Raw genomic sequence first — 13,561 nt, 5'->3', positions numbered from 1 at the left:
GTTGTTTTTATTTTGGAAGCTATTATATTATAATAATACTTTCAAAAGGTGAACATGAATAAACGCTTCTTGACAAAATAAAAGAATCTCACCCCGAAGACGAACACAAAATGTGGTTAGGATGTTCAATGTTAAATGTTCGCACAATATTATTGAGCTAATTGATGATGAATGAAATATAAACGATTGCCCCACTCTAGGACTGAATTCACCTCAATAAAAAGGCTTTACCCCAAATTTTGACCAGTCACGTGATTTGACTGGACAAGGAGAAGACAAACGGTTTACAAATAATTGCTCGAGTACAGGAGAAGTTGCAACACAAACTTAATCATATGCAAGAAAAGCTGATTACCTGCATATGAAACACGATTCTGCACCAAAATGAAAAGGCGTATTTTCCTTCACATGACCAATTTCCACAAGACGGCACAAGTTATACCGATGGTATACACAAGTTATACAAAATATAACAATGGAACATATTTGTTTCTAGTATCAGGGGGATCCAACGTAAATTATTTTTGCGGAATCTTAAGTGAGAGACATGGTTCTGTTACACAAGGATCAATGCCCAATTAACAGACACTAAATCAGACTCTTACAACGGCATGTAGGCCATTGCCTCACGGCATTTCTATGTAAATATACACTATATCAACAAGGTGAAATGAAGGTATATTCTGAATACATTCTTAAAGATGCACTCTTACCCACAAATAAGGTTTACCGCAATTAATACTATGGTTTTAATATTCACAAAACTATTGATAAATGTCAAAAACAATTGATCTTATGAAGGATACCGAGTTTAATTTGAAAGAAAGACGCATGAAACACGGTATTTCTTCCTTATTGGACCATAGTAGATCACAGTAAATATTTTAGCGTTCACCAATCATTTAATATTATTGCGTTTTCTGTTATTATTTAGAGGCTAACATCCTTGTTATCATTATTATTTTTTTCCATAAATGCATTATTTAGTAAGAAGTTAAAGTTTTATCAGTCAAAATTGATGTCTGTTATACATGTATATGTATTGATTTTGAATAAGAGTGTCACTTTAATTAATGATATATTATGAAACCCTGGTTCATGGAAATTGATAAAAACTGCCATTATAATTACGTAAGACAATAAAACGTTCATCTCAATTACCATAGACGCTGAAAGCATTTAAGCTGGAGCACAGAAAAACAAAACCAGGAAATAAAATAAAAGTTTAATAAATTTCGGCCGAAAAGCAATGACCGCTCGACTGGAAGTGCGCTTAACAATGAAAGCGCTAAAACAGCGCCACATATCAGGGAATTATGGAAAAAGAGTGATGTCAGAGAGCGCTTTATAATTATCTTATGTATGTCTTAATACTTACATTGCCACTCCGTGATAGTTTCATCCACGGTCCAACCAATGAGGTTATGTAGTTTCGAGATTCGCCCGTCTCTGATGTTCCCTTCACTGCTCATTTCTGGACTTGGGTCAGGTTTTGTCTTCTTACATGGAGTCAGTATTGTTAAAACTCTTGCCGAATTAATCCCCAGTCATGTCACTTTCTCTGTAATCATAGTGTAGTAATATCAGTGTGCTCCAGAGAGGCATTTGCCTAAAACCAACGACATTATTTGTAGAAAGGTTTTGTCCAGACATTTTCTGTGGAATTGCGGTGTTTGTAAAAATACCATAATTTCGCCGATCACTGTTTGCCTACCGAAATTGGGTAGGGTCCATGCCATTATATGTAGTTCCGAATTGATTGCTTTGTTAACCCCTGATTCTCCCTTTGTCTTGCACCGCTTCTGTTCGAGTGTCACAATTTGCTTTTCCATGTGTTAAATATTATTTCTATACAGATGATTATTTCAGTAAATTAAACTCAAAATCCATCTTAGACCGAAACGATTCGGTGCTTACACCAGTGTGTCAGTAACTTAGGACGACGCCAACCTGATTAGTCCAATGGTCAGCAAAATTTGAATCAACTGAGGTAGTGGGTTTCCAGTTTCGGTTTATTCCTCGCGCTTATTTTCGGAAAATAAATGTTCGAATGATATTTGATTATTCAGCAAATATGCCGGACCACAGTTAATTAATTGATAGTTGATAGCTTCCTAATGTTCATACGACGAAAAAATGATAACTATCCTTGTATGGTATTATAAAAAAAACTTTCACGTAACTAAATTAAATTTCCGAAATTCAAACCATTTAAAATAATAATATTAATCCTGTCTGTTCTAAAAATCGCCAAAAATAGGTTGAACTAATATTATGTTTCGCTATTTATCTTCAAAATGATTTATTTGAACACACTGAATAGAAAAGTAAACAGTGCCGTTATTTGCTTCGATTATGATTGCAAGAGGAGTTTGCTATGAACAAATCATAACATTATACCCAAATGTTCAAATCGGAGTTCCTGATAAACCATTGGCTTTAGCCTCGTTCAAAGATGTATGCCAAATTATGCTGTTTTGGGCAACAAAATACTTCTTAACCACATTCGCTTATTTGTACAGTGTATTTCAATTGGGGTCAACATTTCCTTCTTTTGTTCATTAATTGCACGCCAATGTAAGGGAATGGAAGGTCCGAGTTTGCGAACCAATCTGACCCCCACTGACCAAGGCGGGTAAAAATTTGAGTGGGACTGGTCAATATTTTGCCTGATTTAATATGGACAAAGAACAAAATGTATGTAAAATGAGTTTTCCTGTTGGTTAAAGCTTGAAATCTTTAGCGACGTCTGGTTTATACTGGGTATCGTGGCAGTGATGCAATTATGAATACCCTTGATTATTCGACTACGTATACAATGTAGGCTCACATAATCTGACCTGAAGATTTTATTGGGATAAAACAGGAGGACATTGAAAAGGAAACAACACATATCATTCTGAAAAAAAGGTGTGCTTTAAACTTTCCGTCCTGTTTAAATTCATTGATCGCTGTCTACTCTTTTTGCAAATTTAAAAGTATTTTATCCTGAAAGGACACCACACACACACGCACGCACGCACGCACGCACGCACGCACGCACGCACACACACACACACACACACACACACAAGAAACAAGGTACAGCATTGAAAGATAAAAACAATATGTAATGGTTTCTTAATATTTAATTCATCCTTTTTTTAAATCTACAGAATGGGTAGATTTAAACAATCTAAGCCATTTCAATATCCTAAAGCCTTTCAACAGGGCAGTGTTCCATTGTTCAGGAAACATGACAAACCAAAACAAATAGTGTGCAATATTCAAAGATATAGAGGTTAATAATATATAAATATTAAATAATCATTCAATGACCAAATCAAATAGTTCACCCCTATCTTATAGGTTTATTTAACCTAAATGAACACCATTTTCAATTAATTGTAACTTTCTTATGGTTGTACTTTTTTGTATTTTTAGAAAATCGTACAAAAAAGTCAGGGATTGTAAATAAATGTTGTTATGCTTATGAATATCATTAGGTGTGTTATTTTCATAATTTCATCAAAAAATAATGGTGTACATATATAATTAAACTTGCAATAATTGTGGCAGAAAAAGCTATGCTGACAAATATGGGAGTAGCTAGTTTTAATTAATTTCATGGCTACTCAGCAGTGTAGGAATCTACAGATGCACAAATATGGAGTTTTAATGTGGTGATAAATTTATACAAACAAGCCTAAAGCTTCTGTCAAGTAATCTGTGTTTCCAAAAGCCCTTTTCGGAAAATGTACACAAACATACATTATCAAGAGCTGAATCAAGATACTGGTGAGTAATAGATATATTTTAAAAAGTAAACTTCCATATACTGTGACTTCCAAATGATTTTACATACAAAGCTGATCTGTTTAAAATAAAAAAATAAAAATTACACAAAAAATTACAACAATACAGTCTTGTTTGTTTTTCCACATCAATCAACTACACCTTACATTGTGGCGCTAATACCAGAAGGTTAATACAAGAAGATTTGTCTCATGGAACCTCCTGTCAGTAACCCCACAAATTATGTTCCATGTAAAATTGTTTAAGTTAATGTTTAAATCAAATATCTAAAATTGTGAAAGAACTGGCCAAAAACAGACAAGCCTTTGTATTAAAATTCGAAAAATTAAAAAAATGTAAACAGCATCACCTTCAAAAAATCGTTTAAATCATTAAAAAAGTAAAAAATGCCATTGGTTAATAAAAGAGCTTAAATTGGAGTTACAAATACAAGGGCAATGTTCAATGTAAAATTTCTAGCACACAAATGCTTTTTAACAAATAAGCAATCAATGCGTTATTTTACAATATGTACAGCAAAAATACTGCAATAAATATATACAATACCTGATAAATTATGTTATGAACACATAGATACAATGAAAGCTCCATTCTTAGGCCTAAAAAAGAAATATATTTCGTTCCGGATAGGCGTGGCCACCCCTACCATGTTAATAGCCAGTTGGGAAAAAAAAAAAAAAATTAGTGTGTATTTTAATATGAACTTTAATCCTTTTAAGATTTAAACAGAAAAAAATATTGAACACAATTCTCCAGTGATAACAATAACGTTCCTACATAACCTTATAAAGAAATGAAAAAAAGCCTACCTACCCTACCAGTTTTTTAAAAGAATGTAACCCTAACCAAACCATTTTATTATTTTGGCCTTATCAATATACATGAGCACTTAAAGTAGTCATGTACACATAAGCCTGTCATTTCATCGAACCATTGGAAATGATGCTAAGCTTTGGATACCTGGTGATCCCATAAAATTTTGGTTTCATTTCAAATTGCTTGCTAAAAAACTGATATATGTGAATGAAATGAGTAATTTACAATAGATAAATAAGATTTATTACAATTTGTGTTATTGCTCTTTATTTTGAATGAAATCTGGTGTGTAATGGCCTAGTTTACAATCTTTCATGGCCCAAAAGGCTCGTTTGTAATTCAAATAAAAAAAATTGGCATCTTTTTTCCCTACACATCTAACACTCTCAGATGAAACCAACATAATAAAAGGTCAACAGGCATCAAGATTTCACATAATTGAACAAGGGGTACCTTAAATACTGATGCAAAGACATTTTCTTCCATCCCTGACATTATAGAACCATGTAACTGCAGCATCATTTAATTTATGCACTACTATTATCTATTAAAAAGGTCAGATAAGTCACGGGTATCAATTACATTAAACCATACTCATGACATCATTTCATATGTCTTTTCAGCGTACATTCAAAGTACAGATAACAAAAGGGCTTGCAATTTTGAACTATCATAAAGAAAGTGAGCATTTAATCTATATGCTGTTGTATATAACAATGCTATACACATGTGTCACAAAATATGCATGTGTAACATAACTTTGTAGTACATATGTGTCACATAACTATGTGGTATACATGTGTCACATTACTATGTGGTATACATGTGTCACATAACTATGCAGTATTCATGTGCCACATAAATATGTTGTTTGCATATGTCACATAACTATGTTGAATACATGTGTAACATAACTTTGTAGTACATATGTGTCACATAACTATGTGGTATACATGTGTCACATAACTATGTGGTATACATGTGTCACATAACTATGTGGTATACATGTGTCACATAACTATGTAGTTCACATGTGTCACATAACTATGTGGTATACATGTGTCACATAACTATGTAGTTCACATGTTTCACATAATTATGTTATTCACATGTTTCACATAACTATGTAATTCACATAACTATGTTATTCACATGATTCACATAACTATGTTATTCACATGTTTCACATAACTATGTAATTCACATGTTTCACATAACTATGTAATTCACATGTTTCACATAACTATGTTATTCACATGTTTCACATAACTATGTAATTCACATGTTTCACATAACTATGTAATTCACATGTTTCACATAACTATGTAGCACACATGTGTCACATAACTATGTTGTTAACATGTGTCACTTAGTACCTATTGCATTCAAAAGCGAAAATATAGGTACAAGCCTGAAAATGTGGATAATGTATATCATATGTAATTGTGTACATTGTGATCGTCAACAGTTTCACTGGAAAACTAAATAGTTGCATTACGAAATATTAAAAGCAAAAACATACAGTAAACTGTGTTTGATAAACACCAATCAAAAATCTAGAAAATTACGCTTTACCTCGTGCAATGTTAAAATGATGTCAAATAACAAAAAAGTGCATTATTAAAATATAATGCAATATGCTACAACGTGACTTCTGAATAATTTAACCAAAAACATATATATATTGTGAAATTAAGATCGTATTTGACTCTTGTGGATACTTGCAGACTTTGCTTTCCCACTGCTAGAGCATCATGTTATCAGAATCTACAAAAATCCATTTAGGGCTTTTCCAGTAAAACATATTACCACCGGGGAGAAGGCAATTATTTTCATAGTAAATGGGTGGGTGTCTTTTTTCGCTAATTTGAACCCCAAAAGCCTAAATTTGTCTTTGTAGTGGCGTGGCATAATTTAAAATTGCCTTTCCCCCTGGGGGGGTATATGCTTAAATGGAATAGCCCTTAGGTCAAATACAACCTCCCAGATCGACATGCAGCAGTTATATCATTATTGTATTTGGTGACTACAACCTTTCAAGACGATTTTAAAACAATAGAAGTTAAATAGGATAAAGCTCACATAATTAAAACAGTCAGTTTTTAATAAATAACCATTCAAACTATCAAGAAAATACATTTTTCTATTTTCTTTGAAACACTCAAAAGTCTAGATTATAAATACTGGTTACATAATAAAGCCTTCGACTTTGTATCTTTGGAAAGACAATACTGGTCATAATAAAAGAAAACAACTAGAATTTAGTGAAATCAGATGGTTACCTGTCAGAAGCACCCATCATTTCTCTAGTAAAGGACTCTGTGACCTTCACCTTTAATCTACTGACCTGAATATCAAGAGAGGTCATCTACAGACTATGACCAACGTGCATACCAAATATGACACTACAGTCATTCAAAAGTTATTGATCAGAAAATGAAATTTTAACGCCCATGAAGATGGGACACAGTAATCCTTATGCTTGCAGGTAACACAATAAAACCAGCATGAATGCTTTAACTATCAGGTAAAATCAACAGGAGTCTTAAGGCAACATATTGCTGTGTTGGTCCTTGTTTCTAATGATTTTTTATTGATCCATTCTTTTTGCATTTTATTGCTAAATCATAAATTTATTTAAATGATCATTTTCAGTAATGTTTTCTGCAAAAATAATCATTATAATCAAAATGGTAACAACTCGGTGAAACACAATCACTTTTTAAGAGAATGCCGATTCCGATGTGCCCTACTGTGATAAGAGGAATACTCCACAACAAACAATAACATGTGTATCACTGTCAGAGTTTATGGGAGGATGACTAACCCTGGAGGTTACTTCTTGTACCTGCCATAACACCAGACCCGACTGTTGGCTAGCTATTGCAGAATAACTCAACAATACAGTCATTATTGAAGTTAAGTATTACAATGCCTGCAACTCAATACTTGGAGAGCTGAACAGATGCATTGGATTGAAGACGGCCGAAGCTGAAGAACATTGAAGCATCAACATCCCAACACAGTAACTGTTGTCAAACAACACAATCATTGTTTCTATGGACAGCCTGACTACATCTATAACTGTATTGTCTAGTTAATATTCAGATGAGCTGAGGTGACACACATTACATGCTCTCTCAAAGTGAGCTACAAACTGTGGAGAGAAGGCTGCATCAGCTTGTTGATGTCTAGTTGAGTGCCAGGGTAGTATCGCAATCCACACACTCATTCATCACTGTTCACAATGACAGTCAGATTATAATTATCACTAAGTCTTCCCAGTGCTAGCTAGATGCGGTGGATCGTAGACTGCCGCAACTCGAGGAGCTCGTGGACTGTATACTGCCGCTTCGTATCTCCTTCGCCTCGCCCATCAGCGTCGTCAACATGGCCGTCAACTTGTCATCCTCGACTCGTAGGTCCTCTGACAACCGTAACGGCTCGCTCGCTTCTGGAAGAGAAAGGATATTGGACCCTGATTATGAAAAAATGCTCAGTCACTTAATGATCCATAATATGCAATGATAGTTTGCTTTGGTTGTAAGGTTAAGAACTTAGCTGGATAGTTGAGATAATGCACAGCATAACAAGAAGGCCGGGAAGAAAACATCATAATTTGTTTGATAAGAACTATTTCAGCTTAAGATTTTTTAAGCCTTGCTATACATGTGTTCTCGCAGCTTGTGTTTCAAGTTTCATTTGTATATCTTGAACAGTTTTTGAGTTATGGTGAATATGGTGATGGTTAACGTTTTTTGCACACCCACATTGATGACACCATGGTTACATCAAGGTTTTCTTCGAAAAACAAACTACCGTAGCTAAAAAGATATCAGCATATATTAATTTATTCCTGTATGCTACATGCAGAGATCACTAACCAGGTAGTCGAGTATCATCGTATATGGAGGTTTTACGCGACATGATGGAGCTCTTCCTGTTTGGCGCTCTTTGTACATCCATCACAAACTCACACGCCTGCTTCCAGAATGCTATAAAAGAAAACAGTAGATGCTTAACAACTATAAATGTGATCTTTTGCCTAACTTTGAGCTTCTTTAAATCAATTTTAACATTGACATTTGAGCTTGTTATCCTTATTGTTAAGTTATGCCAACCTACTACAAGCAATATTTTTTATCACAGTCCCTGAGTGTTAAAGTCTGATAAACGCATGACTTTATTTACATACAGGTAATAATAAAAGCCAGTGTCATTGTGCCATACCTTGATCCAGCAGGTGTTGTTGTAGGCCATCCCACCACATAGTGAGCTGGTCCTGATTGTCGGCGGCGAACGTCGTCTCTGAGATGAATCGCTCCCCAAGGGTCTTTGTATGGAAAGTGTGCGCCCGCTGGCTCGTTCTTGGGTCTGCCTCACAGATCTGGGTGTTCTGAAGAAATAAATAGTTATTGAAGGGTAAGGCTGTATGACTCTGTGGAAGAGTAACATGTTTGTACATATAGATGTGTGGGTAAATTCTACTGTACTTTTACTAGAATTAACAAACCATACGAGGGGTACAGTTGTCAGAGAATACAAATCAACTGGTGTATATTTGTCTGTAAGTTTATAATAATAAGGTTCTCAGATGAGCAGAGGTTGTTCAGTATGCACCATGGAAAGTATACAGCAGTAAGATAGTGCCTTAAACGCCACTACAAGTATACACCCATTAGATGGTATATCAGTAACAAGGTAATAATGTAGAAGTAAGATGGTAGGATACACTATGGTAAGTTTTAAGGACTATCTCACCTTTGTAACAGGTATGGTAAGGAGAGGTGCAGTGACTTCTACATCGTCCGGGGATGACCAACAACTGAGTTGGAGGTTCTTCAGTATGCACCAATAGCGCTTCCACTTGGACAGGTCATCATCCTCCTGCAAGGTGGGATTCATAATTATAATGAGGAATGAAAGCTATAAGGTTCTATTCAAGTGTCATTAAGTAAAGTGGCAGATAAAATCTTTCCCTCTCACCTGCTTTATAAGCTTAATTACAAAAAAGCATTTATCTCAGGATAATAATTTTCAGGTAATTGCAAAAAATTGCAGGTGTGTAACCTGAGGTGAAGAGATGTAAACAATGCATAACCAGATGAAAATGTAAATTAAAACTCATTTATGGTGTGGTGAGATGTTTTTTTCAGTATGAGGAGGAACTATTAATGCTATGTTGTCACTTCTTGAAGAGTATGTAAGAGTTTGTCCAAAATTATGACTTTGTAATATAAAGCGGTCACGTCATTCAGGTAAACAAATATACTTATCAAAAAAAAAATGGCCTCCAAAAACATTAACATCCAAGATAGTGGGGAAACCAACAAAACTGAAACAGAACTGAAACGAAAACGTAGTGAAAACTCGAGTGTTAGTGAGATAGAGCTAGAACAGAGTTTAGTTAGTAATGAACAAACACCGAATGTTAAAGAAAAGCAAAAAAAGAAAAAGTCTAAAAAACAGGAGAACGTTAATACAAATGGCAATGATTCGAAACATGAACACAGTTCAAACAGCAATGACATTACGGACATGGTAAAACAAATGAAACAAATAAATGCAAAACTAGAACGGGTTGATTGTGCTATGAAGAAAATTAACGAGAAACTGGAAACAGTTGTAACAAAAGGTGACGGTTCTATTAAAAGTACAATTAAAGATCTTCTTACAGAGATGAAGGAAGACCTCTTACAATCAGTGATAAAAAGAATAGAAATCTTAGAGGGCAAGCTTTTTGATAAAGAACAAGAAAATGACAAGTTAAAAGAAAACATAAAAAATTTAGACATAAAACTAAATGAACAAAAATTATGCAATGAAAAACTTGAGCATGAAATTGAAGTTCAACAAGAACAGCGCAAACGGTTTGAAAACGATAGCGAGCAATATAGCCGCCTTAACAATGTTAAATTACATGGGCTACCCGATCTAAACCCACGAGAAACAGCCGAAGAAACACTTGGAAAGGTTATTGAGTTTTTAAATGATAAAAAAATCTACAATCTTAAACCATACGAAGTAGAGTATGCTCATAGACTGCCTAGCAGGAAAAGCCAGTGTAGAGACATAATTGTTAAATTCGTCTCAAGGTATACAAAAACTTCTATTTTGAAAAACAGAAGAGCATTAAAAGGCAGTGGCGTATTCATAAATGAAGACTTAACACAATTAAATCTTCAAGTCTTAATGTGTGTTAAGAAGAAACTGCCAAATATAGTACAGGACGCATGGGCCATCGGGGGAAAGATTCTCTTCCGGAATGATACTGGGCGAATTCAGGTCGTGAGATATGACAACTATGCGTATTGGCTCGACATGCCGTGGCCAGTCGTCGCACGAACAAGCCGCACCGGAAGTACAGACAGCACTCACTAACATTTTGTACGTTAAAGACTTACTCCAGGGCAGTTTCTTTTTTATGCAGTGTATTGAATGTCCACTATACTATACTCCTATTGATCATTTACATGTATAAAGCTTTAACAGTGTGGTAGTATATACTGATAATCCGGACTACCTGTGAAGGTTTATTGAATTGATACTTAGGCTAAACCAATAATACCTTAAGTTTCCTGTACTACATTGTATACACATTTAAATAGGTGTATTTTTTTATCTTTCTACATAAACACTTATTTGATATCATTAATATATAGAACACACATTATGTTTACACACACCTTCAATCTAGTGAGGGGTAATAGTTATAATAGCTCTCATTTGAAAACATTTAGCATTTCTGTCTCAGAAGTTTTGTCTAAGATATTATATTTATTTGGCTGTGTATTGTGCTTAGTTTTTCATGCTGTAGTGTTATACTTCATACTGTACCTAGAAACTATAATATACAGCATACTTTGCCTTTGATATACAGTACATATGCACTACCAATAATTGTTTAATACAATATGTATTAAGTGTTAAATATCAATGAAAAATGCATGCACTTATGTCAAACAAACATAGTTATAATGTTGTTTTTATGTACATTTAGAAGTTGGTATTATAATACACATACTTTTTATAACTCCTAAAAATTGTTTAAAAACATGTATTTTTGATAGACTTACATTACACTATTTTCAAACAAACATAGTTACAATGTGTTTTTTTATGTACATTTAGAAGTTGGTATTATAATACACATACATTTTAAAACTCATTTACATTGTTTAAAGACATGTATTTTTGATAGCCTTACATTATTTAAAAATATCATAAGTGACCGACACAAACATATAAAATTTCAGTATTTTATTCTTGAAATTTAAGAATAATTACAATGCTGGACAACAATTTTAAGGCTTAACCCAGACTTTTAAGTTAAAGTACAATATATCTCCCTACATGCAGTTTTGGTCTTTTTCGAGCATGCATTCATGTTTTTCGACCAAAATATGCGTACCTAGGGGAGTAATTATTAAATAAGCCTCAATGTTTTGAAACATGTATAATGTTTGATAAAAAGATATATTACTATATGCATTGTCATGATGCGATAAAACATTCAATATATAAAAATATTTGTAGTTACAAGTGAAACATTTTTCTTTCTTTTTCCTTTGTACAATATATGTTTTAGTACTACACTGCCCTCTTAAGATGTCAAACTAGTAATTAAATACGTGTAATTCTCTTTATGTTTGTATGCATGTTGTTCATTTTAATTTTGGCTAGCATACGTTAAGCGTTTATAAATAATACATGCACTAAATGTAAAATATTCATATATAAGGTGTGCATATTCAAGAAGAATGATAATGAAAATTCATTTCACCACACTTCCTATCTACATAAGTACATTTTCTGTGCTTTTGCTTTTGTTTTTCACTTAATATGATTTTTAGTTATCACAGTATTTTTTGTAGTACTAAGTGGCTTTCATTCGTTTGCAATCTACGTCTAAAGGAGTGTGTTTTGTACTTGACTTTCTATATAGGTAGCATTAATACTTTTTGGTCTTCACTTTTTAAATATTATAATCAGCACAGTTTTTTTTGTATTGTTAAGTGGGTTTCATTCGTAAGTATACTTCGTATAAAAGAGAAAATTGTGAACATGAATACCAGTTATAACAACCATGCCTGTAGATGTATGTACTTTTAATGTTAATGGCATAGGTTCTCGATCTAAGCGCGAAGAAGTTCTAAGCTGGTTAAAAACAAATAACTTTTCAATATGCTTGCTACAAGAAATACATTTTTCACATACAGTAAATAATGTTGATGACTGGAAGAAACCTTGGGCAGGCCAGTGCTTTCTTAGTGGAGACAGTACAAATAGTAAGGGCGTGGGAATTTTCTTAAATACAAACATCAATTACACAGTTGAAGAATATAAAGAAATAATACCAGGCCGACTACAGCTTCTAAATATCAAAATAAATGATATGAGTATAATAGTTATTAATGTTTATGGTCCGAATTCAGATGATTTAGAATTTATACAAACTTTAGAAGAACATATTGACCTCTACAAGGATAAAACTCTTTTAATAGGTGGTGATTTTAATACTGTTTTAGACCCTAAAGTAGATAAACTTAACGGTAACATAACAACGCATAAAAATTGCAGGAGACAGCTTAACATGATACTAGAAAGTTATGATATGTGTGATGTATGGCGCGTCAAAAATAAAGACAAACGGAGGTACACATGGCACTCTAATAGCAAACCAACAATTTTTTGTAGACTTGATTACTTTTTGGCATCAAATGAACTCTTAAATAAAGTTATCGCATGCAAAATAAAACCCGGTTTTAAATCTGACCACTCACTAGTAAGCATACAAATTAATTTAATTGAAAATAACCGAGGTCCAGGATATTTTAAATTTAATAACTCAATCCTTGCAGATAACAATTTTCAAAATCAAATCAAGCGATGTATAACAGAGATCGTAGAATTAAATAGAGAATCAAACCCAAATACCCTATGGGAAATA

The 13,561-nt window shown here is 33.5% G+C and overlaps 1 protein-coding gene across 5 annotated transcripts in view; it reads right to left on the bottom strand.

Moving 5' to 3' along the window:
* Positions 1-3,112: 3,112 nt before the first annotated feature.
* The window catches only part of LOC128211456 (rhotekin-like), a 41,736-nt gene continuing 31,287 nt past the window's right edge, over positions 3,113-13,561 (bottom strand). For all 5 annotated transcript variants that reach the window (XM_052916264.1, XM_052916265.1, XM_052916266.1 and 2 more), the window contains 4 exons: positions 9,373-9,498; positions 8,842-9,007; positions 8,496-8,606; positions 3,113-8,065 (listed from right to left, as the gene is read on the bottom strand). In XM_052916264.1, the coding sequence (XP_052772224.1) occupies positions 7,899-8,065; positions 8,496-8,606; positions 8,842-9,007; positions 9,373-9,498 (570 nt within the window). In that variant the 3' untranslated portion in view covers positions 3,113-7,898. The remainder of the gene's footprint in view (positions 8,066-8,495; positions 8,607-8,841; positions 9,008-9,372; positions 9,499-13,561) is intronic.

The sequence above is a fragment of the Mya arenaria genome, chromosome 12 (genome assembly GCF_026914265.1).
Source record: "Mya arenaria isolate MELC-2E11 chromosome 12, ASM2691426v1".
Taxonomy (NCBI): Eukaryota; Metazoa; Mollusca; class Bivalvia; order Myida; family Myidae; genus Mya; species Mya arenaria.
The sequence above is the reverse complement of the archived record's forward strand: the minus strand, read 5'-3'. Positions and strand labels throughout refer to the sequence as shown.